General features: G+C 34.9%; 3 protein-coding genes across 5 annotated transcripts; all 3 read right to left on the bottom strand.

The window, feature by feature from the left end:
- Positions 1-474: 474 nt before the first annotated feature.
- On the bottom strand, positions 475-4829 carry LOC100243730 (U-box domain-containing protein 43). 3 transcript variants are annotated; one of them, XM_010659201.3, is made up of 4 exons: positions 4358-4829; positions 2715-3965; positions 2327-2627; positions 475-2253 (listed from the first exon to the last, which is right to left on the bottom strand). In XM_010659201.3, exons 1-4 carry the CDS (start codon positions 4433-4435, stop codon positions 689-691), a joined length of 3195 nt encoding a protein of 1064 aa, XP_010657503.1. In that variant the 5' UTR covers positions 4436-4829; the 3' UTR covers positions 475-688. The 3 variants fall into 3 exon arrangements, with proteins under 3 accessions (XP_010657503.1, XP_010657509.1, XP_010657515.1); XM_010659207.3 differs by having other exon boundaries at positions 2327-2624; positions 4358-4827; XM_010659213.3 differs by having other exon boundaries at positions 2715-4040; positions 4358-4825.
- A 3914-nt stretch (positions 4830-8743) lies between these two features.
- On the bottom strand, positions 8744-12763 carry LOC100243843 (nudix hydrolase 13, mitochondrial). Its single transcript, XM_002273151.4, has 5 exons — positions 12133-12763; positions 10745-10859; positions 10566-10649; positions 9596-9745; positions 8744-9231 (listed from the first exon to the last, which is right to left on the bottom strand). The coding sequence occupies exons 1-5, from the start codon at positions 12204-12206 to the stop codon at positions 8986-8988; spliced, it is 669 nt and encodes a 222-aa protein (XP_002273187.1). The 5' UTR covers positions 12207-12763; the 3' UTR covers positions 8744-8985.
- Positions 12764-21428: 8665 nt separating this feature from the next.
- On the bottom strand, positions 21429-22386 carry LOC100248991 (40S ribosomal protein S27-2-like). The gene is made up of 4 exons (XM_002273083.4): positions 22146-22386; positions 21960-22061; positions 21842-21870; positions 21429-21756 (listed from the first exon to the last, which is right to left on the bottom strand). Exons 1-4 carry the CDS (start codon positions 22146-22148, stop codon positions 21630-21632), a joined length of 261 nt encoding a protein of 86 aa, XP_002273119.1. The 5' UTR covers positions 22149-22386; the 3' UTR covers positions 21429-21629.
- Between the last annotated feature and the right edge of the window lie 3096 nt (positions 22387-25482).

Raw genomic sequence — 25482 nt, 5'->3', positions numbered from 1 at the left:
AAAAGATCAGCTTTGGCCTGAATCCATTGTAGTTAGCTTTAGCTTCATCCTCTCTCCCTATACAAAGATAAGATAGATGAGTATTGACATTAATGCTATGGTCAATGGAAGAAGTTTCCATTGTCCCTGCTGCTCATTTCTGCTAGTCATGATTTTGTGAATCCTGGGAATGTAGACATGAGAGACAACAATGTTCTGCATGTTCTTCTGCATCCTTGTATGAAGTGACACCTCCCATATCCATGTGTTCCTGAACATCTTTGGGTTTTCATGTATACATTCTGACAAGGAAAATACGCCGCAAGTTTGGATTCAACACTTTGTAGGCATGTGCATAAAACCTAGTAGCATGCAGGTGGAAGGCATTGAACCGTGAAAAACATACTAAAATTTGCTTTAGCTTGGAGTTTCTCATGCATATTGCTTCTTCCTTACAGAGAATTTTGTTCAGCGTAGTTGGCTTAATAAACTTCATTAGAGAAAAGTTATAAACTCCTCCATTTATTCCTTTCCATTGCAAGAATACAATCAAGATAATGCCTCATTAAAAATCAGACATGTCATATGTATATGGTTATACAAGTTGACCTGGTCAGTTTACAAGTTCCCTTTTGGTAATCTAACCTTCTAGATCAATTTCCACCCCCACCCCACTTTCCTGGTTTACAATGTACAAGAAGAAACCAACTTAAAAGTAGGAAGACTGCTCCGGTAGGATGCCCATCTGCTTGAGCACCAAAGCCACTTTCTTCCTGAGATCATCATCTTGTAGGAGCTGGACAAGGATCCTTTCAGCCCTCTCAGCTAATGGGCCATTCATCCTTGTATGCTCCAGGATCTTCTGGAACAGGTCTAGGGCTCTGATTTTGGCAGGCAAATCGCCCTTCTCCAGGACTTGGAGAATGGCCACCACTCCCTGGCTATCCACAATGGCAGCAGTTGCATGGGGAAGTGTGCTGTGGTCTGTTAGCAGAGTTTCAAGTGCCATCAAAGCAGCCTCTGCCACACCAGATTCTTTCTCACTCAAATTTTGCACTAGTGGCTTCAGTGCATCCACCTTGACAAGGCAGAATGTGTCCCTTGATGAACAAGCAGCACCATGAACCCTACACAGGTTTACACATTCTGCCATTTCTGAGCTGCAACAGGACATACCGGAGAAGAACTTCATTACATTTAGCAGTGGAAAAGCTTGTTGTCGCGTGATAGTTGAATCAGAGATTGACAAGCTGGTTGATCGGGATAGGTGGGCAAGTGCAGTGGCTGTCCGCTGCTTGGCTAGCGAGCTGCCCCTAGATAGGATGCGAACCAGCAATGGATACAATTCAAGCTTGCCCACTTGCCTATAAAGTTGTGGCTTAGTGGGTTCTGTGTAGCGTAGCAGTGCTGCCAGAGCATTCTCCAGTAAGGATGCGTCTGAATTGTCTGGTGCTCTGGTCCCATCGCTTTCCTCATCAAGGTTGCAAATCACTCCATGAATGGCTTTTAATACCTCTGATTTACATAGTATCTCATCAATGATGATATCATCATTGGGAAGCTGGCTGATGATTCCAGCTGCAGTGGATCTTTCTTCAATATTGGGTGAATTTGAAAGGATGTTTGCCAGGGTTTTGATGGCTGTTTCTTTTGCAGGGGATGGTGGAAGTGGAACTCCAGCAGGATGACCTTCAGAAATGCAGTATACGAGTTTCATAGCCCATAGTTTCACCTCAAGCTGATCACCTTCAAGGGAAGAAAAAAGGTAGGAAATTGCTTCATTATCTGTTCGTATCAGGTTTCTAGCCATTTCGAATTTATTGCCCAGAACAACCAGCAAGTGCAAAAGCTGAACCTTGGTTTGGGGATCAGAACTGGCTATGAGCTGCAAAAAGAGATTGATATTGTGCTGTGATTGCAATTCCTGCAAACCCTGATACATCTGGTGTTCAGTGAACTGACTGCCTTCCACCAGTAGAGCAAGGATTGCAGCAGCTTCTTGGTTCCAGCATGGGTCGGTCTTGACAATTGAGATGAGGCCAAGCAAAGGTGGTACTGTGGCAGGATCTGCCAGAAGCCGCTTTACCATCCTGGGGAAAGCTACGAGCTTCTTGATTAATTTGAGGCCAGCTGAAATGCATGCTCGAGAACTTGATGAAAGCATTTGGACTAGGTTGTGTATGAATGTTTTGTCTTCTAATTCCCTAATGCTGTTCCCCTTGAGTTCCATTTGTATTAAGGCCGCAGCCATCGATGCTCTGGTTTCATGGGGTCCTGCAAGAAAAGACTGCTGGAATGATTTAACCGTAGAGAGCAGAAAGGTTCATCGCCTGACGTATCAGTTTACCTTGGTTGAAGCGGGCAACAAATTGTTGGAAGTATCCAGCTTCAGCCATCTTGACTACAAAGTGAGTGTTGTAGGAGAGGTTCTGCAACACCTTATGGGCTTTCTGTGACACATCAGGATTACTGTAATTGAGCAAAGATACCAAAACAGGAATGCAGTCTCTGATATTCCCTATTTTTTCTGCAAGGGCTTCTCTTGCTGACAGCTCCAACAAGACTGCAACAGCATCAGGTTCTGCTTCACCTTTATAGAACTGCCTCACAATGCAGCGAACAGCTCCTGCTTCAATGATGGCCTCCTGCTTATCTCAGACAAGAAAAACTCTTATATTGAGAATAGAGGGAACTTGAGTTGGAATTGCATCACCCAGTTTTTTGGCTGATCTTACCTTGTGATTATCACAGTATTTAGCCAAGTAAAAAAGGCATTTCAGTGCAGCAATTCTGTTTGGCTGATTGTTCTTGAGCATTTCCACAAATTTTGAGATGAGGCCTTCCTCTGCAACTTTTTCTGTATAGCGTGGCCTTTCCATCAGAACTTGCATCTCCTTCAGGGCCCTGTTCTGTATAGAGTGGTCATTGGAGGTGATTCCAGGGAGCGCAGCTTGGAATTTTAAGTCCATGTCTCTTTGCTTCCATTCTTCTATAGAGCTCCGAAGCGAAAGATTTGGAGTAAGCTCCGTGGACCTGAGCCTTTCTCTGCATATGGGGCAGGTCTTCTCTCCCCTCCAGAAATGTTCCTGAATCGCCTTCCTCTCAAAGCTGTGCCCACAGACGATTGCAACTGGGTCACTCATCATCTCTTTGCACAATGGGCATCTGAAAGACTCAGTTGGATATTGGTGATGGTATGCAGCAATTTCCTCATCTTGAGGGCTCATAACAATTTCTGTACTATACAAAAACTGCATCAGTTGAGATAACTGAAATGCCTCTGCCTGTTTCTTTTGAGCTTCCATCTCTTCTTTCTCCTTCTTCAAAAGTGCCAGCTCATTCTGAACCAGGGATGCATTTGAGCTCACACCAACTGCTTCTCCAATCTTCTGCAGGAGCTTTATAGCATTTTGTCGGTTCCTGCCATTCTCATTTATCAATTTCTCTATCTCTGTAGCAAGGGATTCTGTTGCAACCGCTGAATGGAACTCCATTGAACTCAGACTGTTAATTATTTGTTCAGTCTTGGATTTTAAATTGACGGAGATATTGAGATTGACAAGTTGCCATGAAGATATTGTCTTAGCAATCTCTTCAGCCAAAGCTTTCATCTGTGAGAGCACAGATCGCGACTGAAGTAAGACACTGAGGCTGCTCCTGGATTTGTAGTCTTTGATGATCTTGCAGGCTCTCTTCAGCTGAGAATCCAAGGTCTCCAATGCGGTTTTCGTTGGTCTCACACTCATTGCTGCTTCAACCTTCTCAACATTCAAGGCTTGCAAGAGGACCCTTAGCTCAGATATGCTCTTGGAAAATTCTTGGAAGAACCCCTTTTCAAACACCATGTCACTTGTTTCACCAACAAACACCATAGCTTGAAGGGTCACTCTATTCCACAGTTCCTGCAGCACTGCCGTCCCAACATCTTCCATTCCAATATTGCCGTCCATTGAATCCACCTCAACTTGCAGAGGACTTCCTGATTCCTATGGAATTTCACAGATTTCACCTCTAATCAGAAAATACCATCACACCCAAGACTCTTCACTTGACAAGTCAACCTACAATCCACAAAACCAACCACAATTAAGAATTGAAAAACGCGTTTCAATCTTGAAATACACCCGAATTTTCATCTGCCTGCCTAAAATTGCTCCTAAGTAATTTCATGGAAAAGAAAGTCATTTCTGTTTTCTGATGCCTTTCCTCTCATATTTATTCTCAGTTGAACTTGTTTCAGACACAAACTTTAAAGCAGCAAAAACCATAAAACAATCTTCACTCATGGGTCTCAGTCTGCAACCCACTACAAATCCATAGACACACAGAAGTGATTGAACCAAAAGAAAACCCAGAAAAGAAAGCCCAAAAGACTCACCTCAACAGCTGACCCTGAAGCCAAATCCAGTGCAGCAAAACTGAAATTCTTGCTCTGAGACACTAAAGAAAAAAACATGCCAAGGTTTCGGTGAAGGCAATAAAAGGCAAGGTGTGGGAAAGTCTTCCTTGGAGTTGAACTTTCCACGCTAAACCCACTGACTCCAATCCTTTATAATACCCCCCAACCCCATGTCCTGAGACGCGTATCAAAAAGTTTAGAACCCAGATTACGTTTGTTTTGATGCTGATGAAAACACCAAGTATTGTGGGGAGTCGACAGAGAAATAAGAAAGAAACCGCGGTTGTCGTTGAGATCGGTAGGCTCCACTCATCCATATTCTATCACTCTTTGCTTTGAAGTTTCTGAGCCAGAGACTCATTCCTCCTCTCCTACCAATTCACGTCATTGATTACATTACCTTGGAACCGGTGATAAGAATAATATCACTTTGTAGTGGTTGATTCTGGCTTCTGGGGTGATTAGCAATTGATAATAATATACAGGCCGTTTTCAAGGTATGGCGTACGCCCAGGGCCTCCAGATGGCGACCATGACAAAGGGCCTTGAAACTTGACCTCGTCATGATTCATGAGGTCTGATGAAAAGCGAGTGTGAAGCCTCCATTTCGATAGTGCTATTGCAACCATCACATCATGTGGTATGGTGATTTTTTCCTTTTTGGTTTCTCTTTTTTCCCTTCTTATAATACTTTCTTATTTTTTATTTTTGGAAATTTCTGTAATAAATCAAATAAAAAAATAACACACATTTTAAAAGTCATAAATATAACCTTAATTCAAAGCAAAACTTTCTTTTATGTTTTTTATTCCTTTTTTGTGATGTGAGACGACCATAAAGAAATTAATAAATGGTAGTTTTATTGAAAAAGAGTCTACATACGCACATGACATGCAAACTCCCAGGGAGAGGGACGAGGGCCACAGGCCCACAGTTGGAAATTTTAACGTGACACCGCGGACCCAAAAGGTGAACGTGCGTTATACTTCACCACAATTGGTATTACAAAAAAGAAAGACAAAACCTCATCCTCTTTTCTTCTTTTCTTCCCAGCGTAGGAAAGTGATGTTATCAAAACAAAAGTTTATCTAGGGAGACGAAATGCTTTTATCATGTTTTGTTTTGAAGTTTTTAAATATATTTTAAAATTTAATACTTTAATTTTATTTTATTATTTTATATCAAATTAGCATTCCTCAAGAAAGACAAACTGTTTTAGAAAAAAGTCGTCAAAAGGGGGGCTAAACAGCCTACACTATTCCAGTATTCTTCTCTGGAGCAGACTCTGATGAGGTTGTGTCAAGCCATAGAATTTTTCTCGTGCACATTGCCATTTAGCAGTGGAAAAATGCAAAGCTTGACATCCTTTTTTCCACAGACTCGGTTTTCTTCCTTTCCTTCTCCATTTTTCCTTGGTGTCCATATTCATGGCATCCGTAATCCCTTATCAGGTTCTCTGCGTATCTAAGCCCAAAGGTCAATGACTCAATATCTCCCACGCAAAACACACCTCTCCCTTGTTGATGCCTCGCGCTCCTGGTGTTCCACGTAGTTGCCAAATGGATGGACACGCGATTTCAACCCACAAAGGTTCTTGATTCAGTCGTTATACCTGCAAAAGGCATTCGGACAGGGTGTCCGGACGCACCCTCCGATGGTTTTGTTAGCCATGGTTAGAGAAGGAGATATAAATCAGTTGACCTTTTTCTAGGTGTCTGGAGATTACCTTCCTCTTCGTGTGAAAGTTTATATATAGTGTCAGGAGTATTGTTCCTCTCATTAATGGTGGGGAGATATTTTATGTTGTCATGATGATATTTAGATGGCAGTAGGGTCATCACCATCCTACGGGCAGCTGTCAGAAATCGTGGTAGGTGATGCGGCTGTTAGAGATCGTGAAAAGTGATCATGTAAAATGATCGTGGGAAATGACTTGTTGTCATCTCAACCCGTCCTTTCACTCTGTAGGTGATGGGACGTGGGCCATGGTTGGTTGTTGTGATAGCGTGTAAGACTCGCTTTACTCTAGTCAATGATCCGGACAATCATATCCGGATAGCCCATGTTGGTTATCCGGATGTATTGTGGAGCAGACGCATTAATGGAAGTCGTCCGGATGTTTATGCTTTGTAAGCGTCGTTTGTTCTTCCTTGAGGCAATCCGGATAAAAAGTGCGTCATGTGTGCTTTATAGGAAGATCCGGATAAGGATGACCCGGATGACAATGCGTGCCATGTGTCACTGTAAGATGCGTGCCACGTGTCACTGCAAGATGTGTGCCACGTGTTCTCGGAGGGAGGGGTCCCTACATCCCTGAAATTGAAACTGAAACAGAATCCCAAGTTTTGACCCTACTTTCACCTTCCAAGGACAAAGTCATTTTTGACCCAAAATGCAAAAGTACTAAAATAGACCTAATCCCCACAGCCGTTTGGCCTTTCACACCAAACAGTCTTTAGACTCTATGCTGCTGCCATCTCTGTTCAGTTGCAACTTGCAACACTCTTTCCTAGCTATTTCTTACAAGGGTTTCTAGGGAGCATGGTAGTTTCATGTTTTGGAACGCCCGATCTTTATGCCAAAAATTCTAGGGAGTGTTTCAATAAGATCGGAATCAACACATATTTTATTATTGGCTAATTTCACTAATTTTATCATCCATTTATCATTTTTCTCAAGGGACCAACGTCTCACATCTCCGCCTATAATTAATATTATGCAAACTTCATGTGTTGGTATCAATATTAGATAAATTATTGACATTTGGTCAAATTAAATTCGACTATTAATATTTTGTCAATTTATGATATTTTCATCCCTAATCTTAGGTTTCACCTGATTCTCAAGTTCAAATCATCTCTCTCTATTATAGAGTTCAATTGGTTAGAGCCCAAGGTGCATAAGAGTAAGGCAACTAAAGTAGGTTAAGTCACAATCCAGAGGCCCTTAATTGAGTTCGGACTTGACTCTTAAGTGGTGTTTGTTTTTTTGGTTTTTTACTGAAAGTAATTTATTTTCATAATTTAGATTGTTTATTCTTTTACTTTTTCATGACTTATTATAAACTTTTTACTAAATAGAAAAAACTAAAATATGTAGTTTTTTCTAAATAGAAAAAACAACATATTAATTTTTCTTTACTTTTTAATACTTAATAGAAATAAAATTCTATGAAAACAAATAACTTAATATTTAACATTATTAAATATTAAAGTTTTATTTAGAATTAAGTAAAAAAACAAACATCACCTTAATCCCAATAACTTTTTGTCATTGGCTTTAGTTGGAAATTGAAGCTAAAACCAAAACTACGGTGTCAAAAAATTAATGTTGACACAATGAAAGTTAATTAAACGCAAGTATAAACTAAAAAGAAACTTCCAGAAAGAAGAGACATGGGCATGGTTCCATATTATAGTTTTTGAAAAAACTAAAAACTCTCCTAGTACATATCCATACAAATCCAGAAACTTTTATTGACCTTAAAGAAGAGTTTTGGGCTTTTCAAAAGCCAATCCAAATAGGGTCTCAACAACGCAAACTTGCACTAAGACCATTTAACCCAGCCCATAGACATCACACTTATATGGGGGTTGGTTCAACTTTGATGTTGGCCCTTCATATAGGTAACATTTCAAAGCCAATGTCCAACCACATGTCCTGACTTTGTGTACTTTAATTAAAAGCACCCATTTGTTCACATTTTTTGGAAGAATTCTGTCTATACTGGGAAAGAATTCTATTGATTTTCTCTTCTTCTCAAAAGCTAGTGCCCTCCAAAAATGCTAACTAAATGAGACCCTCGGTAAATAAACGTATTGAGTTGGATCAAAATAGAAAGCAACCCAAACCTCAGTGATGGGTGACTTGTAGCATTTGAACATCAGCAACTTGTGATGCAACAATCACCGTTGTGCAATTCATTTTGACTCTAAAGATGATCTGTTGACTACGCTGCACAAGGGAAATAATTTTGCAGAGAAAATGACAGCATTAAGAATTAAACAAAAGATAAATATAGAAGTAATAACCACACACGTTAACATCATAATATCTTGGTTGGCTATTCACCAGGAACGCATGAGAGTGAAGTTAAGAAGGAAAAAAAATCAATAATAGTGAATGGTGCCATCACAAAAATTGGTACCCACCTTCAAAATTGGTTAAGAAAACCTCAAGTTGGGCCAAACCGTAAGGTCCGAAATGGATGTAATTTTCTTTAATTGCCAAGCGCCAATAATCAAATATAATGTCAAATACATAACACCCATCAGGCCACACCATTGGACATCTAAACACACCCTTGATGTCCGAAATTTGAACCCAATCATTTTCACATATTCAGCATCAAAATTGCACAATGACTTGAATGTCAAACGATAAATTTCCTAGAATGAGAAGGTGACATTAATTTTACATTCCAAACAACCAAAATGAAGAGAAAAATCACTAATATCTACAGGTGAACACAAACAATCTTCTGTTGCGTCATTTCTACAAATTTTACATGGTTAGAACAAGACAGATTGAAAAAGGCCTCTTCAACAAACAAAGTCCAGATCACGGGCATGTATCTAATTTACTCTAGTGGAATTCTATAGGATGCATCAAGCCTGCACAGTTACTTTATTATAAGACCCTTCAAGACGTTGCATAACTGAGGTCTTCCCAAACCGGCCAGAGGATAAAATTGAACGCTCTTTTGCAGCATCTGGAACTGGCATCATAGAAAACTCCACCAACTCTTCCCTCATTTCGTTCTTTTTGTCCTCTGGGAGAGAGGTCAAAAAATTTTTAAGAGCCTCCCTCATCCAATCATATCGGCAGAGTTTAAACGCGTCCTTGGGAGTAAGCTGCAAAGGAAACAAAAGTAGCTTTAAGTGAAAATCCCAAAATTTACTTCTAGAAGCTATAGGATCCAATAATATCTCATCATTTGCCTGATAATTACATAATGCAAATATGGTTTCACATCATTTAATTGACAAGCTTCCCAAGAAGAATTCATGACCAACATCAATTTAATCAAATAGTCAAATTTCAGTCATAAACTAGTTCCCTTCTGGAAAGGAAAATAAACCAATAATTATGAAAATATCCCCTTCCATAGATGGTTATGATAGGTCAATGAGAGGTTAAACCAGAGGAAAGAGTTCTCTTCCCTATATAAATCATATGCTCTGCAAGCCCCACTATGTGCAACACATGATTACATACCCATTTTCTATCATGTAATGCCTGCTCTGGCCAGGACTCAAGCTCTTCAGTCACCTGCAGTGCAAACATGTAACCTCTGCAACCTCCTTCCAGGCTGCAGTTATTCTGTTTGCTCTTGCTTCTAAATTCCCATTCTCCTAGATGATTTTCCTATAGAAAGTGTAAAATCAGGCCTTCATTAGATAACTCAATGATTAGAAACATGTTCATGTGAAGTATTTGAATTTCCTTTTTCACTATGAGACGTCAAATGGCATCAATTGCTACTATTTTCATAAAATGGAACAGCATTAAATAGCAAACATGATGAATTGGTGCAACTGCCCATGCAAATTCCAAAATTAACAAACAAATATAGAGAGTACCTGAGCTAAATGTATGCAAAAATACCAAACAAAAAAGAAAAATGTCCTGTATGATGGATAATGAAATATAGAACATAAAATTCCAATACACAACTTGAAAGTAAGAGCTACTTTGGAGTTTGTCAAGTTTTAGGGTTTTGAGGTGCTCTAGTTGCTCCAACAAAGGGACAGATGCTCTTAAAGTGGATCACATGAATCATGATATAACATTGGATGAGGATTAAAGAGATGGTCAAGAAACAGCTGCTGCATCAGCAGCCGATCACTGTGGTAGCTACAAATCCAAGCTAATGGGTGTGTGTGTATATATGATCCATGTCTACATTGGATGAGGGTTAAAGAGATGGTCAAGAAACAGCTGCTGCATCAGCAGCCGATCACTATGGTAACTACAAATCCAAGCTAATGGGTGTGTGTGTATATATGATCCGTGTCTACATTGGATGAGGATTAAAGAGATGGTCAAGAAACAGCTGCTGCATCAGCAGCCGATCACTGTGGTAGCTACAAATCCAAGCTAATGGGTGTGTGTGTGTATATGATCCGTGTCTGTGTGTGAGAGAAATAGTTTTTGTGCTTGTACTAAGCCAGGATGTGGAACATACACCAAGTATTCCTCTCACTCCTGCTTCCTCCAATGCTTCACGACATGCAGCTTGTTCAACAGTCTCATCATTCTCCCATCCACCCTGACAATCAAATGAGGAAATTAGAGTTAAGTCCAGAATTCCCATCTCTTGCCGAAATTAGAGTAAAGTACTATAGACAGCAAGAAAACAGATACCTTAGGAAACACAAGGTCATGGCGATTTGGTGAAGAAATCATGAGGACAAGCAACCTACTCTCTGGATTGCGTGTGTGACCATCAACAATTTTCTCAAACTTAAAGGGAATGCACCTATTTTTTGCACCAAGTTAGTAAGTAAAATATAAAGACCATTCAAAGAAAAGCTTCCCAGACATTTAAACATGGCAAAAAATTAGCAGAAGGGGAATGCAATAAAATAAATAAATAAATAAATAATAACACAAAAAGAAGAAGAAAAAAAATAACACTACGATGCTCAAACACATTCTCTTTTGAATGGAATAGGAAAACAAATGGGAAAAATATTACAAAAAGTAAGGCTCAACAATCAGAAAATGCCTTTATGTTCAAGCTCCACAGTTAAAAGGCTACTACTTTAATTAGCATACAACAGAGGTAAAGTAATGAGCTTGAGCATTTCATGAGGTCAAAACCGGAATCCAAACCAGTCGCTCTGCTCAAGCTGTTTTGTTCACACTTATGCGTGAAAGGAAAGGCTTCCAATGAAGTATGAATTTTAGTATTTGTGCATCAATTCCATGACTTCATGTTTTGAGGAAAAGGGATAAAGTATTGATTTGGCTGCAAGAAGAATAAAATGCTGACTAAAACTGGGTAAACAACTCCTTCAGAAAGCTTTATGCATTGAGGAATTATTAGTACCAAAGTAGCTGGATTTTATGAAGTAAACCCCTGAATGTACAAAAAAATAAAAATAAAAATAAAATTGCAGCAAATATATTTGTGAATAGCAACATTTTTGGCATCTAAGGCTATCTTTGATTCCCGGAAAATTTGTCAGAAAATGTGAAGACAATAAAATATAGAGGAAAAATAAATGAAAAGAAAAAATGAAAAAAAATAAAAAATAAGCATAAAAATTATTTTTTCCATGGTTCTTCTAAATCATATAAATTATTTTTCCTTTTCTACATCAAGATTAAATTATTTGAAAACATGCACAGTTCTAACAACAAATCTTAATTATATTTGATTTTCTATGATATTTTTCACTACGGTGAAACAAAACATGAGAAAATCTTTTTCTGTAGCATTTTTTTCTTTTCTACTTTCCAGTAACCAAGCATAGCCTCTGTATCTTTCCAAATCAACAATTGCATATCCCCAATGCAACTACGCTGCAGAAAACCTCAAAATATAAGCAACAAATGGTCATAGACCTACATAAGTTCTTTCAAACACTTGTTTATTTGGACATCTTAATGCTTGCTTACTACTAATCAAGATATATCAATGGAGATGTTGTTAAACGATGAAATTCTTTATGAAAGATGCTACAGTAAGAATAAACAAAAATTAAAAAAAAAGAAAAGAAAAAATAAATAAATAAAGAGTGACAGACCCTGCAACAAGCCTGAGATGATCCTTATACCGTTGCCGTTCTCTCCCGATTCTAGCCTGCACACTCGACATCATGATCTGCAAGCCAAATCACGATTAACCAAAACGACGATACTCCCCGCTGAATCACCAGCACCAGTACCAGTACCACCAACAACAACAACGTGAACAGAGAAGACCCAGACCTATCTAGGTCAGAACAACAAGGTCTGAAACAGCTTGCAATGCCGAGGAGATGACCGAATCCAAACCCTAGAGCTCGGAAAGAAGCCGCGAAACGCAAAGCCAAGAGTAGAAGTAGCAACTTGAGAAGAAGAAGAAGAAGAAAAGGAAGCGATTGAGCTGCGCAACACGATTCTCATGCTCGAAGCTCCGCCCCCCGAACCCAATTTCAACACCTGAAGCCAGATGCAGTCAATAACGGCAACCACCAAGAGCTTCGAAATCAAGAAGTGGAGAAACGAAAATCTGTAGGCTCGATCCTTCACGGAAAAATCACTGCAACTGCGCGCAGAGACCAAATCAACGCCACCTCTCTCTCTCTCTGTTATGCCTCTCACGCCTTGAAGCATACTAGAAAGAATTATTAATACTAAAATGAAGGGAGATTACAAAATTCAAATATCGAATGATAAAATGCTTTCGCTTACGATAAGTTTTAACTACCTCCACATGAGGGTAGGGTCCACGTTCCCTTGTCATAATCATTTATTCAATTATTTTATTCTATAAATAAATCGATAATAGTAATTTCTAGAAAAGTTAAATTGTCTTTTGCTATAATTTTAATTATGTCAGGATTTACTTGGTTCAATTTGATTTTTTTACTTATTTTTATATGCTATGCTCAACATCATTGATGTCATGCATGAGGAAAGAATTTCATTAATAAATGGCTAACACGTTGTTTGGAATCAGTATTATTGTAAAAGTTTTTTTAAACTTCCTTTCTTTCACATAAAGAGATAAACACACAGTTATAAATTGGAGGGTGAGATATTAAAGGTACAAAGGTGACTTCATCCCGTGACTTTTCATTAAATCAAATTCTAATATTATCAATTTTTTTTATCATACTCCGTAATAATTACATGGCACTTCTTCCATTTGCTATATGTTATGTAAAACATAAACAAAATATTTTAACCGTTTGATGGAAAATTTTGTACGAAAATGAAATAAATTAGGCAGCGCGCTTTCAATCATAAAGCAGAGTAAATAATTAGTAGAAAGTGGATGGGTGGGGAAGGTGACGATGGTGGTGTTGGTAGGGAAGAAGCCAAAAACCGTTTACTTTGGTGGGTGGGTTGTGGGCGAGGTCAATCACCGCCAACGATGATAAAAAGCCACATTGAAATTATTGTTGTTACTCCACCACCCCTTTTTTGGGGCGGGAAAAGAGCGGTGAGGTCGCTTTCCTATGTTTTGTTGCCACGTGGCCATTTTGGGAGTCCGACGTGGACTTGCCCCCCATCTTTTGCACAACAAGTTCCACCTAAACCTCCTAGGGACCCACCACCTTATCGCAAAGGTAGTATCTTTATTTATCTCCGGCTCCATGGCCCCCACCCTTATTTTTATGGTTATTAATTTTGATGCCATGTTATTGTAGGCGTGGACCCGAGGGCCGACAAATTAAAAGGACTGGTTGGGTGAAGGGATCCACAAAAAATAACATGTCGCTGTCCTCATAATTTGATAGGAAAATAAAATATCTGTGGTACGGATTTAATATAATCCACATCATTCAAAATATAAATATATAAAATTACAATAAATACCACCGGGATACACATGTAATTCCTTGTAAGGTAATAATCATATCCTGATCAAATCTATAAATATAGACTTTAAGCTTAAAATGTCGTCTAACAGTTATCGATTGAGTGAAGTTCACGCCCAATGATTAGGAAAATTCTCTTTCTCTTTTGTTTTTTTTAACCAAGAAAGTGTCATTTCCTTTATATAATATTTTTTAACGGGTTTTACGCGTTACACTCTTTTTGTCGGCCTCTGCGGAGGTGGGCATGATATGATTGGCTCCATCAGACTTTTTGGTGTATGTTTGGGCCTGGGCCTGGGCCTTTCTGAGAACCCATTAACAACCCACGTAATAGTTTTTCGATAACTCTCGTTTCTCAGCAGCCCTTGGCAAAAAGCCAAAAACATGGTTGTGTGGAGATAAGGACAAAAAAAAAAAAAGAAGAGAAGCGAATGACTTATGACTCGTAAACGATAAATGTTTATCACATATGGATCGTGAACTGCCTTCTGGGCTTTAGATGATACCAGGGAGATGAGCCAACAAGCAAACGGGGCTTCTTATGCGATGCCTCAGGCCCTCATCTTGAAGGCTCGGGGCAAAAACATCACCCAGTGATCAATTATCATATCTCACACTTTAACCCAACCAAAGAGCAGCTTCATAAGTCCTCTATTACCTAATATTAAATTCACATATAAAATACACAAATCTTCTCTAATCCATTCTTTATCACTAGTTTTGCAAAACAAAATTTTTTATTTTAAAAAAATAAATAAACTTGTAATTAAAAAATATATAATTATTGTAAAATAATACTAATATAAATCATTTAATATATGCAAGCTATTTTTATGTATTTCAGTGTTTCACAATATAAAGTCATAGTTTTTAATTACAAATTTTTAAATATTTTAATAATTAATATTATTACTAAAAAATAAAAATAAAATGTTTTTAAAATTAAAAATTGCTAAAAAATAAATAATACAAAATATAAAAAATATTTCCTATTTTTAGTAAAAATGTAATATAATTTTTATTTTTATTTTAAATTAAATAAATATAGAAAAGCCTAATATATTTTATTTTTGGAAAAACCTAAATTAAACATGATATAATATAAATATCCAAACATCCCATATCCAACCTAAAGTTGTCCAATGGGCGAGCCGCCCATTTTTGGCTTGTGGCCTAGTACGCCAAAAGGTGGGGTCAGGTCGGGTTGGCATGACCCAAATGAGCAGATTGTGTTGGGCCTAAGGAGATGGCGGGTAGTGTCGGCCCACTTGGTCCTTTCTAATATCACTTTTTACTTTTTTTTCTTTTTCCTTTTTATTACATGTCAAATTCTCAACAATTTATTACATTTAGAAATGATTCATTTTTTAATGCAATTAGCTAAGGGAAAACCACAAATTGGTCCTTCAAATAAGTGTAATCTTTCAAAATATTTAGATACTGTTTATTATTCATACATATCCCATAATAAAATAAAAAATTTTAATATTATGAATTAGTGAAAATCTCATGAATCCACTTTTCCTATGCTATCTAAAATGGCGTGTGATGTACTAACTCCATCGATGTCTACTGTAGCATCGGAATATGCTTTTTCCATATCTATAAATATGATAGGAGACATCGGGAAAACTTTTGCAATAGAAACACTAGAAGCCTTGACATGTTTGAAGGATTGGGAAGATAGACGCATGAAACTCCTAACTTTGGAATATGAACTTAAAGAAGACCTTGAGAAATTGGATTTCAATACAAACAATGATGCTCAAGAGGTTGATAATGATTGAAGATGAAGAGTGAATACGAAAAAAGAAGAATGAAGATTAAATAAGACAAAAGTGTATGATAATTGAAGAATTATATGTTGTTTATTTCTTTTAAATCTATTAAATGTAGCTAATTTTTAAAGGATGAGTTATACATATAATTGATAGTTGGGTGGATGTCAACCTAATTGGGATGTACTCAAACTATAGTGATGTAATTCTCACTTTTTTTCTTTATTTTTTCATATAATTTGTTGAAATTTTGAATAAAATAATTATTTTTTTATATTTCATTTCATTCTATATTCCATTATTTTAAATTTATTGTTATTTTGATTATAAAAAAAACAAATTCAAATATGATTTTTTTACTATTTTTAAAAACAAAAAAGTTAACATTTCTATAAATTTTATAATTACAAACTCGATAAATATAAATGTAAAAAATAAAAAGTATAATTATTAAAGGTTTATAAAAAAAATTTAAAAAAATGTAATTATTAGAGGTGTTTAAAGTAACAAAAAAAAATCATTTAATAATGAAAAAAAAATTAAAACAAAATGACTTAAAAAATTAAATTAAAAATTCTAACAAAGTGAGTGGCCACGGCACTACATGATTGGTCCACGGGCTTATGAGCTATGTCGGACCACCTATTTGGTTTGCATAGGGCAGCCTGACCTAGCACGATTTTTAAGTGGGCATGGGGGTGCTGGCCCAGCATGGTGGCCCATAATGGCCCACTAAACAACGAGGAATACTCTAATCCAGCCTCAACCTACTCATGCCACTGTCCAAGGACTCCACACATTCGCTGGGGTTTTTTTTAACTTCTACAGTAACTTAAAAAATTAAAAAAAATTAAAAACCAAATCTTAAAAAGTGGTAGTATAAAAATATTAATAAATTTAAGACACTTTTCACGCGTGTTCCTTCTAAAGACACTTTTCATAATTTATATATCAATGATATAGGTTATAAAAAAATGAATTTAAACTAAAAAGATGTCTCTCTAAAAAACATTTTTTTATAATTTTTTTTTATCTCAAACACGTTAAAAAATTAATAAAATTTATATTATAATTTTTCTCTTTTTTTTCAAACACATTAAAAAATTAAATTTATATTAAAAATATCTCTTCTACAAAATTATATTTATATTATAAATATTTATTTCAAAAACACCTTTCATAATTTTCATATTCATCACTTAAAAAATTAAAAAATAAAATCGATTAAATTCATATTAAAGACATCTTTTTAGTTCTAAAAAGACATCTTTAAAAGGAAATCTTTAGTTTAAATTTAACATTTTTAATTAATATGGCCGTTCGTATATCTAAGGCCCGTGGCCCAGCCCGTGGGCCCTCAAGTTGGGAGGGCTTGGTTGAACGGTCTTGAAATTTAAAAAAAAAAAAATTAAATTAAATTCTAACATTTAAATCCCTATAAATATTAAATACCCTCATTTTTTTTCTATTCTCTCAACTCTTAAGCTCTCTCCCATTCCACAATATTTTCGATTATTGTATTTTGTCTCAAATTATTCAATATTATTGGTGGTAAAAAACAAGCATTGATGGTTCAAAGAGTTCAAATTTAAAGGAATTTCTGCTTCGATTCTCCAATTTAGTAACATACTTCACCTTTACTTTTATTTATTTGTTACATTTTAATTTTACATTTATTATTTTTAGCATAATATTTTTATCAATAATTATAATTATGGCAAGTAGTTCTTGCTCTTCATCTAATGCATGTGATAGCAAAAAATTTACTTCAAATATATGGAATTTTTTTTATAGAATAGAAATAAATTTAGAAAATAATAAAAAAGAAATAAAATCAAAATATAAAATTTGTAACAAACTTCTTAGTGGTGGCTCAAATGCAAGTACAAGTCATTTAAAAAGGCATCATGAAAATTATAAAACTAAAAATAATGTAGATATTAGAAATTATATGCAATTAGGTAAAGATGAGAGTGGAAATTTAAAAACATTTTCTTATGATGAATCTTATTGTCGTGAAGAAATGATTGGTTATATAATAAGAGCAGAACAACCTTTCAATTTCATGGAAACTCATGATTTTACGGGAACAATGCAACGAGCTGTTATTCCTCAGTTTCAAGGTTGCTCTGGAAATACAGTTAAAATAATTCTTATAAAAAATTTTGAAACACAAAAAGAAAATGTAAAATTTTTTTTTGCAAATTTTGAAGGAAGAATTTGTTTAACATCTGATATTTGGACATCTTTAACTCACAGTGGTTTTTTATGTATTACTGCTCATTATATTGATAATTAATGGAAATTAAATAAAAGAATTATTTCATTTAAAATAATAAATGCTCCACATAATGGTAAAAATATAGCATCTTTAATAAATGACGAAATTATAGATTTTGACATTCATGATAAAATATTGACAATAACATTAGATAATGCTTCTAATAATGATGCAGCAGTATCTAGATTAAAACGATATTGACAAATAAAAGAAGATCAATGTAAAATATTTCATGTGCGTTGTTGTACACATATTTTAAATTTAATTGTAAAAGATGGATTAAAACACATTGATGATACATTATCAAAAATTAGAGGCATTGTTGCGGGTCTTAATAGTTCTCAAGCAAAACATGAATTATTTTTTTATTGTTGCAAAATGTTAAATATGAAAAAAAGAAATATAAATTTGGAGATGCCCACTAGATGGAATTCCACTTATAAACTTTTACAAACTATTATAAAATATAGAAAAGTAGTAGAACTATATGAAATACAATTAATTAGCAATGATTGTGAAGCAGATATTAATGTATTAAATGATTATGATTGGCATATTGCAGATCTTTTAAGAGATCTTTTTGAAGTATTTGATACTTCAACAAAAAAATTTTGTGGTGTATATTATCCATCTTCAAACCGAGTTGTCATGCAAATAACTAATATTTTTATTGTACTTAAAAAATATTTAAATTTGGATATATTTAATGATGCAATATTTGCAATGATAGAAAAATTTAGAAAATATTGGGGAGAAATACCTTTAATTTTTTATCTTGATTTAATTGTGGACCCTAGATTGAAATTTGAAACTTTGGATGAATGGTTAACAATTATTTATTTTAATGACCAAATAAAAATTGAAGAAATTAAAAATGAAATAAATTCATTATTATATAATTTATATAACTATTATAAAGAAAAATATGGTGATGATATTAGTTTTACTAAATTACCACCTACATATACAAGTTCATCTTTTTATAAAGGAGCTCTAGAAATGTTAAAAAGTCGAAAGAAGACAACAAATAGTTCTCCAAACAACACAACTGATTTAGATAGATATCTTAATATTGATTTAATTTCATTTGAAGATAATGAAGATTTTTATATTTTAATATGGTGGAAATCACAACAACACAAATATCTTGTGCTTTCTATCATTGCTCGTGATGTACTAACAGTTCATGTGAGTATAGTTGCATGAGAAGCTGCTTCTAGTGCATGTGGAAGAGTAGTTAGTGATAAACGATGCAGCTTAGCGCCGGATTCTATTGAAGCAAATATATGTGTGAAAGACTAGGCAATAGCAGATAAAAGGATATTTGATTCTATTCAAGAAGAAAATATGTTTGTCGATATGGAAAAACTAAAATCATCAAGATCTTCATGGATTTGTGATAGTTCGCCATCACCGCCAAAAGATAATGATTAAAATATTTTACTAAATATATGTCGTATTTTTATTTTTATTTTTGTGGTTGAAAAGTACAAATGATTGACAAATAAGTAAGTGTCAACTTAGTTGAAATGTATTTATTTTGTAATGATGTAACTCAGCCCATCCAAAAATGGGCTCGGGCCTGCCAGGCTTGGGCCGGGCCACGGGCTTTTTGGAGATCCTTAAATTACTAATATGAAAATTGAAGGTGTGTATTAAAAAAACACCTTTAGTTTAAATTTAATTTTTTTAACTTGTACATAAGAAAACCGTGAAACGTGACTTAAAAAAACACCCTTCAAATGGCTAGATTTAGAAATATTTTCCAAATGAACTGCACTTTAAAAAATTAACTTTAAATCCACCGATGACAGCTCGTGTAGCGTGAGGTTTTCTTCATTCCCTTTCGTTCTTGATTAACTTCAATACATTTTTGCTTAAAGGGAACGACAGGGTATTCAACTCAGACGCTCATGAAAATGATAGCAACTGCTATCAAGTTTCCAATTTGATGATGCCGCAAAGGCTCAACAAACCTATCGTTCTTCTAGCAGATAAAAAAGCTACACCAACAATGGCATCGGCCAACCACATGCAATGGATTAAAAATCCCAAAGGAGAGCGATTTGGCAGAAAAATACAACAAAATCAAAGAGACTTCTCATTAGTTGAAAGAGTGACTACGACTCCCTCATATTTCATCTCTATTGAAGTAGTTAAGCCAATTGAAAAGACCCATCCATCGCATTTCAGAACTAAAAGGGATCGATGATACATAAATAAGCAGTCACAAGATTTGACATAATATGCAGACCTCCATCTACTTGTCTAATTTTGTTCTTACTCCACACATTTATAACTACCACAACAGCCTATAATGCAGGCAACATTCTCCACCGATCTACAACAAGATGACTACAAAATTGCCCAGCCCAATGGTGAGCAATCACACATAATGCAAATGCCCAATGCCTCGCAATTTTCTTTTTCTCTTGATAGGCAAAGAGAATATACTTGTATTAATGCACGCCAATCAAAATAAAGGGCGCGCACGCACCTCGCACACACGAACCATACATCTTAAAAGCAAAGAAGCAAAGCCCATCGAAGACTAATCATATTTTAATTACCTAAAGGCAAGTCTATCAAGGATGGGGCAACGGCTTGACCATCATATTGAACGGACCCTCGAGACCACAAGTGTAGACTAGATATAAGGGGCTAAATGCTACAAATATTTATAGGCATATCTATCAACCAAAACGCATCATGTAACCACATCCTCAGTAATATGTTTCCAACTAATATGATTTGAGTTAATCATATAACCAAAACATATTCTGGTTAAATCATCATAATGAGTTTATAACGAAAAAATCTAACTATAACATTGCAAAATATGTATTTCCGACATTATTCAAATGGACAAAAGGGTCAAAGTTTGGTTTCAACCAGTGTTGCAGTCGCATGTTGATTTCATTTTCAATGATATAATCAATTACATACCTAACTGACCGCAAGCCCAAAGCAAATAAAATACTGTTTGTAAGGTTATGTTGTTCTCAAAAAAAATACTAAGGAAATAAAAAAAATACGAAAAATGGTTTGTTCATGTTTGGTTAATCTTATGAAAAATATAAAAGAAAATAAAATATAATTAAAACTAACTAAAAACTTATATATTTTTAAATTATTTAATTTTTATATTGATGAGTTAAATAAATAAAATGAGTTTGTTCGCCTTTTCTTTCCCTTGCATTTGAGGAACCAAACATAGCCTAAAAGTACTGATACAAGCATTAATATCAATTCAATTCAATCAAATATCAACACAGAATTATTCCCTGTGAGATCCAATTTTACCCATCAAATGAAAGCAACCGACAATGCAAACAAGCGGAGTTTCACAATCATTTTAAACAAGTGATAATGAGAGAGAAGTCAAAAAGGAAGAAAAGCAATAAACTGAAAGAAAAGATCAAGCCAAAATTAAACAAAATATATAAGCAACAATGTCAAACAAAATCCAATTTCATTGCATCAAACGAAAACTAGATAGGATCATCAAATAGTCATAAGCTTTTGGTCCTAAGAAATTACATATAAAAACCATAAGCAAAACTGAAACGATGAGTGCCTCATATTCTTTTTTGAAACCAAACCCAAACAAAATCTACTTCAATTCACCAAGAGAGGGAAAGTATGTGGCACCATCATTAATCCCCCTTTCTCCTGAAAGAGCACCCTTCTGTAAGCCTAGCACGCCCACCTGTGGGCTGGCACAACACCGTCTGGCAGTTTCCACACACAACAACAGTTTGAGAGTGGCTGAACACAGTTGTTCTGCAAAAGAGGAATAAATTTTCACTAAAAAAATACAAAAACCAAATAAAAAAAGATGCAAAAGGATCGTGTTTACACAACTCACATGTTGAAGCAACCCTGGCACTTGACATCCTACAGAAAATAAATCACAAAATTTCCCATGAGAATTCGGCGAAAACTAAAAAAGAAACAACGAAAAGGAGAAAAAATTTTCACTTTACCATGAAGAAGGAATTGGGGGACTGCACGAGACGCTTCAGCTTGTGCTTCCTCTTCTCAATCTCCGCCGGAGGGTTCAGCAAATCAATATCGTTGGGAAGAACCTAACAAGGGAACACGAATAAGAATCACGGGAAACAAACATAACATCAAAAGGAAGCGGCTCAGATCAGACCGATTTAACTCACCATTTTCGCGAGAGAACAAGAAAATCAGAAACCCTAGAAACCCTGTCAAGAGAGCGAGAAGGAAGATGGAGGCTATATGTGATGAATATAAAGAGGTGGAAAAGAATTTTAGACCGTTGGATTTTAATGAAATTAGATCTCAGCCTTTCATTCCCTAGGGCACCACAAATGGGACATACTCTTATATTTCACTTCTAGTCCCTGCACTATTCAATTTTTCGCTTTTTAACCCTGAAAAGTGGACCGACTTGGGCAGGTTTTCTGTCTTTAATTCCAGTGAGTTGGGCCCACGCCAAATCCAAAGTATTTGGATTAGGCCTTGACTAACGGCCAACGTTGAGCCAGGCCCGAAACTGGCCTGTGGCTGTGGGTGTGCTTGGGTAAGGCAAGTCTGACTGGGCAAGGGTTTGGGCCCAATGGCCCTTTAGGGTTTTCTTTGGACAAAATGAGTGTTATTTATTTATTTTTGACAAAACCAAGTCAACTGGTTTTTAAAATAATTTTGTATTATCCGTAACAAGAAAATAGGAAAAAAATTTCACAATCATAAAACAAAAAAATGGCATTTTCAAATGATATCTCTTCATTATTTTCAATTGTTTTTTTTAAAAGGAAATCTTAAAAAATAATTATAGGAATGATAAAAAAATAACGTCAAAAATATATTTAAAAACATAAAAAATAATAAAAACATTTTAAATATTTTATGAAACATTTTAAATTTTTAGTATTAAAGTTGTTTGATAAATCAACTTAAAATTTATTTTGAATCATCAAATTAACATTTTTATCCTCATAAATTATAATTAAGGCAAAGAAAGTCAAGTAATTGTGGAGATTATGAAGTAACAAAGAAGCTTATGGAGGTAAGTAGGACAAATAGGGATAAAATGATAAAATTAAGATTTAAATTTAAGAATAAGTTAATTATTTTTACTTATTATTTGGAGTTGTTTTTTATTTTAAGTTACACCATTAAGTTATTTTACCTAACATACTTAATGACTTAAATTAAGTTATCAAATCGTTTTAAGTTATTAATTTGGTTTACCAAACACTCACTCAATAACAATTTAACTAAATTAACTTAATAGTTTAATTTAAGTCATTAAATATGTTTTATAAAATAATTTAATTGTATCACTTAAAATAAAAAAAATAACTTTAAGTAATAAGTAAAAACAATTAACTTATTTTATTTTTTATATATTTTTATTCTCATTTGCCCTAATTACCTTCATTGTATCTTTTGTTACTCCACGATCTTCATTATTACTTGACATCTTTTACTCTAATTATAATTTATGAAAATAAATATGTCAATTTAATAATTTAAAATAAATTTTAAGTTTATTTTATTAAACATCCTTAATACTTAAAGTAAAAATTAAATAATAAATTTTAAATCAACAACTTAAGTATATTTGAACTTAAAGTTAATTTAACTCATTAAATAATAAATGTTAAGTTTTAGCACATTATCTTAGAATCCGCCTTATTCTAATTATGTCTAGCCCAAAATATACCCACCCTGTTATCATGCTACCTTATTATGGGCCAATGCTCACCTTTCATATTGGACTTCTTGGACCTCAAAGCCTATCTCAACCAGCATAATATTTACAGGCGAGCTTAGAGGCCTATTTTTGTGGCATCATATGAAGTCCAAAAGCCAGTCCACAATCGATATCCCATGCTACCTCTCTCTCTCTCTCTCTCTCTCTCTCTCTCTCTCTCTCTCTCTCTTCTTCCTCATGGAAGGGCTTTTAAACTACTGTTTGTTTCTCTAACTGTCTTAATTTCCATGTGCTTCGCCTTAAAAGAACTTCAAGCTCATGTGCTCCTTGGAGAAAGCTTTGGATTAATGGGGTTTATCAACAGAACATGCATACTACCTTTTTCTATACTATACATGATGAGCTGATCATAAAAATTCTTCAATATCAAACCCAAGCCAAGAAGGAGGTGCCCATCATGAATTCACTTGGCTCAATAGTTCTAAAGTCTCTGAGCCACCAATCCCTTAAAGGGGATTATGTAATATACTTCATCTATTGGTTATGGGTGGTTGAAATATGCACTTCTATATCTTAATTGAGCACCATTTTTTTGATAGTATTTCTATTCGAAGTCCTTTTAGCATAAGTATTTGCTTAATAAGTATTTTTTTAAAATCACTTATTAAGTGCTTCTTTAAGAAATATTATAAGTAATTTTTCATATTTTTACAAGTATTTTCTAGTTGACAATGTTTTTAGAAAGCACTTTTAAAAAATTGAAAAATTAACTATAGTTGTTTGTGAAGAAACACTTAACAGGTAATTTTTCAAGGAAAAAAAAAAAAATGCTTTTAAAGAAAACACTAACTAAATCACACTTGAATATAGGTGATGAGTGTGGAGTTTCAAAGAGAAATAATGAGAGTATGAGACCATCTGCCTGTACCTCACCGCCCTTCCTAATAATTACATCATGTGATAACCTTCTTCATGGACTGGTATTTTAATCTCAGGATTATAGATGTTATTATAGTATGCTGAAATGATTTAAAGCTCAACTTGATCCTTTTATATGGACCCTTTTAATTAGCCTTGGATCTGGCGACTTGGTCAATGTCTTCTACTCAGGAAATTAATTAAGTAAAATGGTGTCAATGCTGCAATATTAATGCAGAACTAAAAGGATTATGTTGTGGTGTAGCTTCTGCTTGAGGCCCGGTCTCTTGCCCACCAGCATACATGTTCATCCTATTATTTTAATGGAAACTGGATAATCAGCAAGGTCTCTCAGTTTGACTAGCATATATGCAGTTTCAGAACATGTTCATGGAGAAAATGTTGGAGCAGAGCCCATGTGCTGAGCTTCATTAGATATGGTAAATGTTTCATCATTCAGCTTTGGGCAGCTTTCCATGACTTAAATCTCAAAAGGTTACTAGACCATGAGGAGGCAAATGGGAGGCTTGGCATTTAAGAGACCTTAAGAGAGGTTTTCAAGAACGTTTAGAGAACAACTTTTAGTTGTTTTTATTTATTTTCAGACGATTGTTTTAAAAAATTATTATGTCATTATAAAGAATGCTTAAAAATAAAACATTATATTAAAATTTTATTTTTGAAACGCGTTTAAAAAATAGTAAACAGGTTAAGAATATTTTAATTTCCCGAGCAAACTTCTGTTTTATAAAATATCATAAAACAGTTTACAAAACCCATATGAAGGAGAACCTTTGTATCTCTATCTGACTGCTCTAGGCTGCCATTAGAAATGGGTCACTCTTTACCAGGGCTTAGTTGCCTGGGTTTTCCTTATTTTTTTTCCTTTTCTGATGGAACAT

The sequence above is a fragment of the Vitis vinifera genome, chromosome 1 (genome assembly GCF_030704535.1).
Source record: "Vitis vinifera cultivar Pinot Noir 40024 chromosome 1, ASM3070453v1".
NCBI lineage: Eukaryota > Viridiplantae > Streptophyta > Magnoliopsida > Vitales > Vitaceae > Vitis > Vitis vinifera.
This window is presented reverse-complemented; position numbering and strand designations above follow the sequence as displayed.

What these genes read in the sequence shown, in the direction of transcription:
- LOC100243730 (XM_010659201.3), bottom strand. Translation starts at nt 4,435, where the DNA reads ATGTTTTTTTCTTTAGTGTCTCAGAGCAAGAATTTCAGTTTTGCTGCA. An exon ending in CTTCAGGGTCAGCTGTTGAG is followed by an intron (nt 3,966 to 4,357) that starts GTGAGTCTTTTG and finishes GAAATTCCATAG; the next exon opens with GAATCAGGAAGTCCTCTGCA. An exon ending in TGTTGCCCGCTTCAACCAAG is followed by an intron (nt 2,254 to 2,326) that starts GTAAACTGATAC and finishes CTTTTCTTGCAG; the next exon opens with GACCCCATGAAACCAGAGCA.
- LOC100243843 (XM_002273151.4), bottom strand. Translation starts at nt 12,206, where the DNA reads ATGATGTCGAGTGTGCAGGCTAGAATCGGGAGAGAACGGCAACGGTAT. An exon ending in GAGTGAGAGGAATACTTGGT is followed by an intron (nt 9,746 to 10,565) that starts GTATGTTCCACA and finishes CACTTTCTATAG; the next exon opens with GAAAATCATCTAGGAGAATG. An exon ending in CATTACATGATAGAAAATGG is followed by an intron (nt 9,232 to 9,595) that starts GTATGTAATCAT and finishes TTTCCTTTGCAG; the next exon opens with CTTACTCCCAAGGACGCGTT.
- LOC100248991 (XM_002273083.4), bottom strand. An exon ending in CCCCCAATTCCTTCTTCATG is followed by an intron (nt 21,871 to 21,959) that starts GTAAAGTGAAAA and finishes TATTTTCTGTAG; the next exon opens with GATGTCAAGTGCCAGGGTTG. An exon ending in TGCCAGGGTTGCTTCAACAT is followed by an intron (nt 21,757 to 21,841) that starts GTGAGTTGTGTA and finishes CCTCTTTTGCAG; the next exon opens with AACAACTGTGTTCAGCCACT.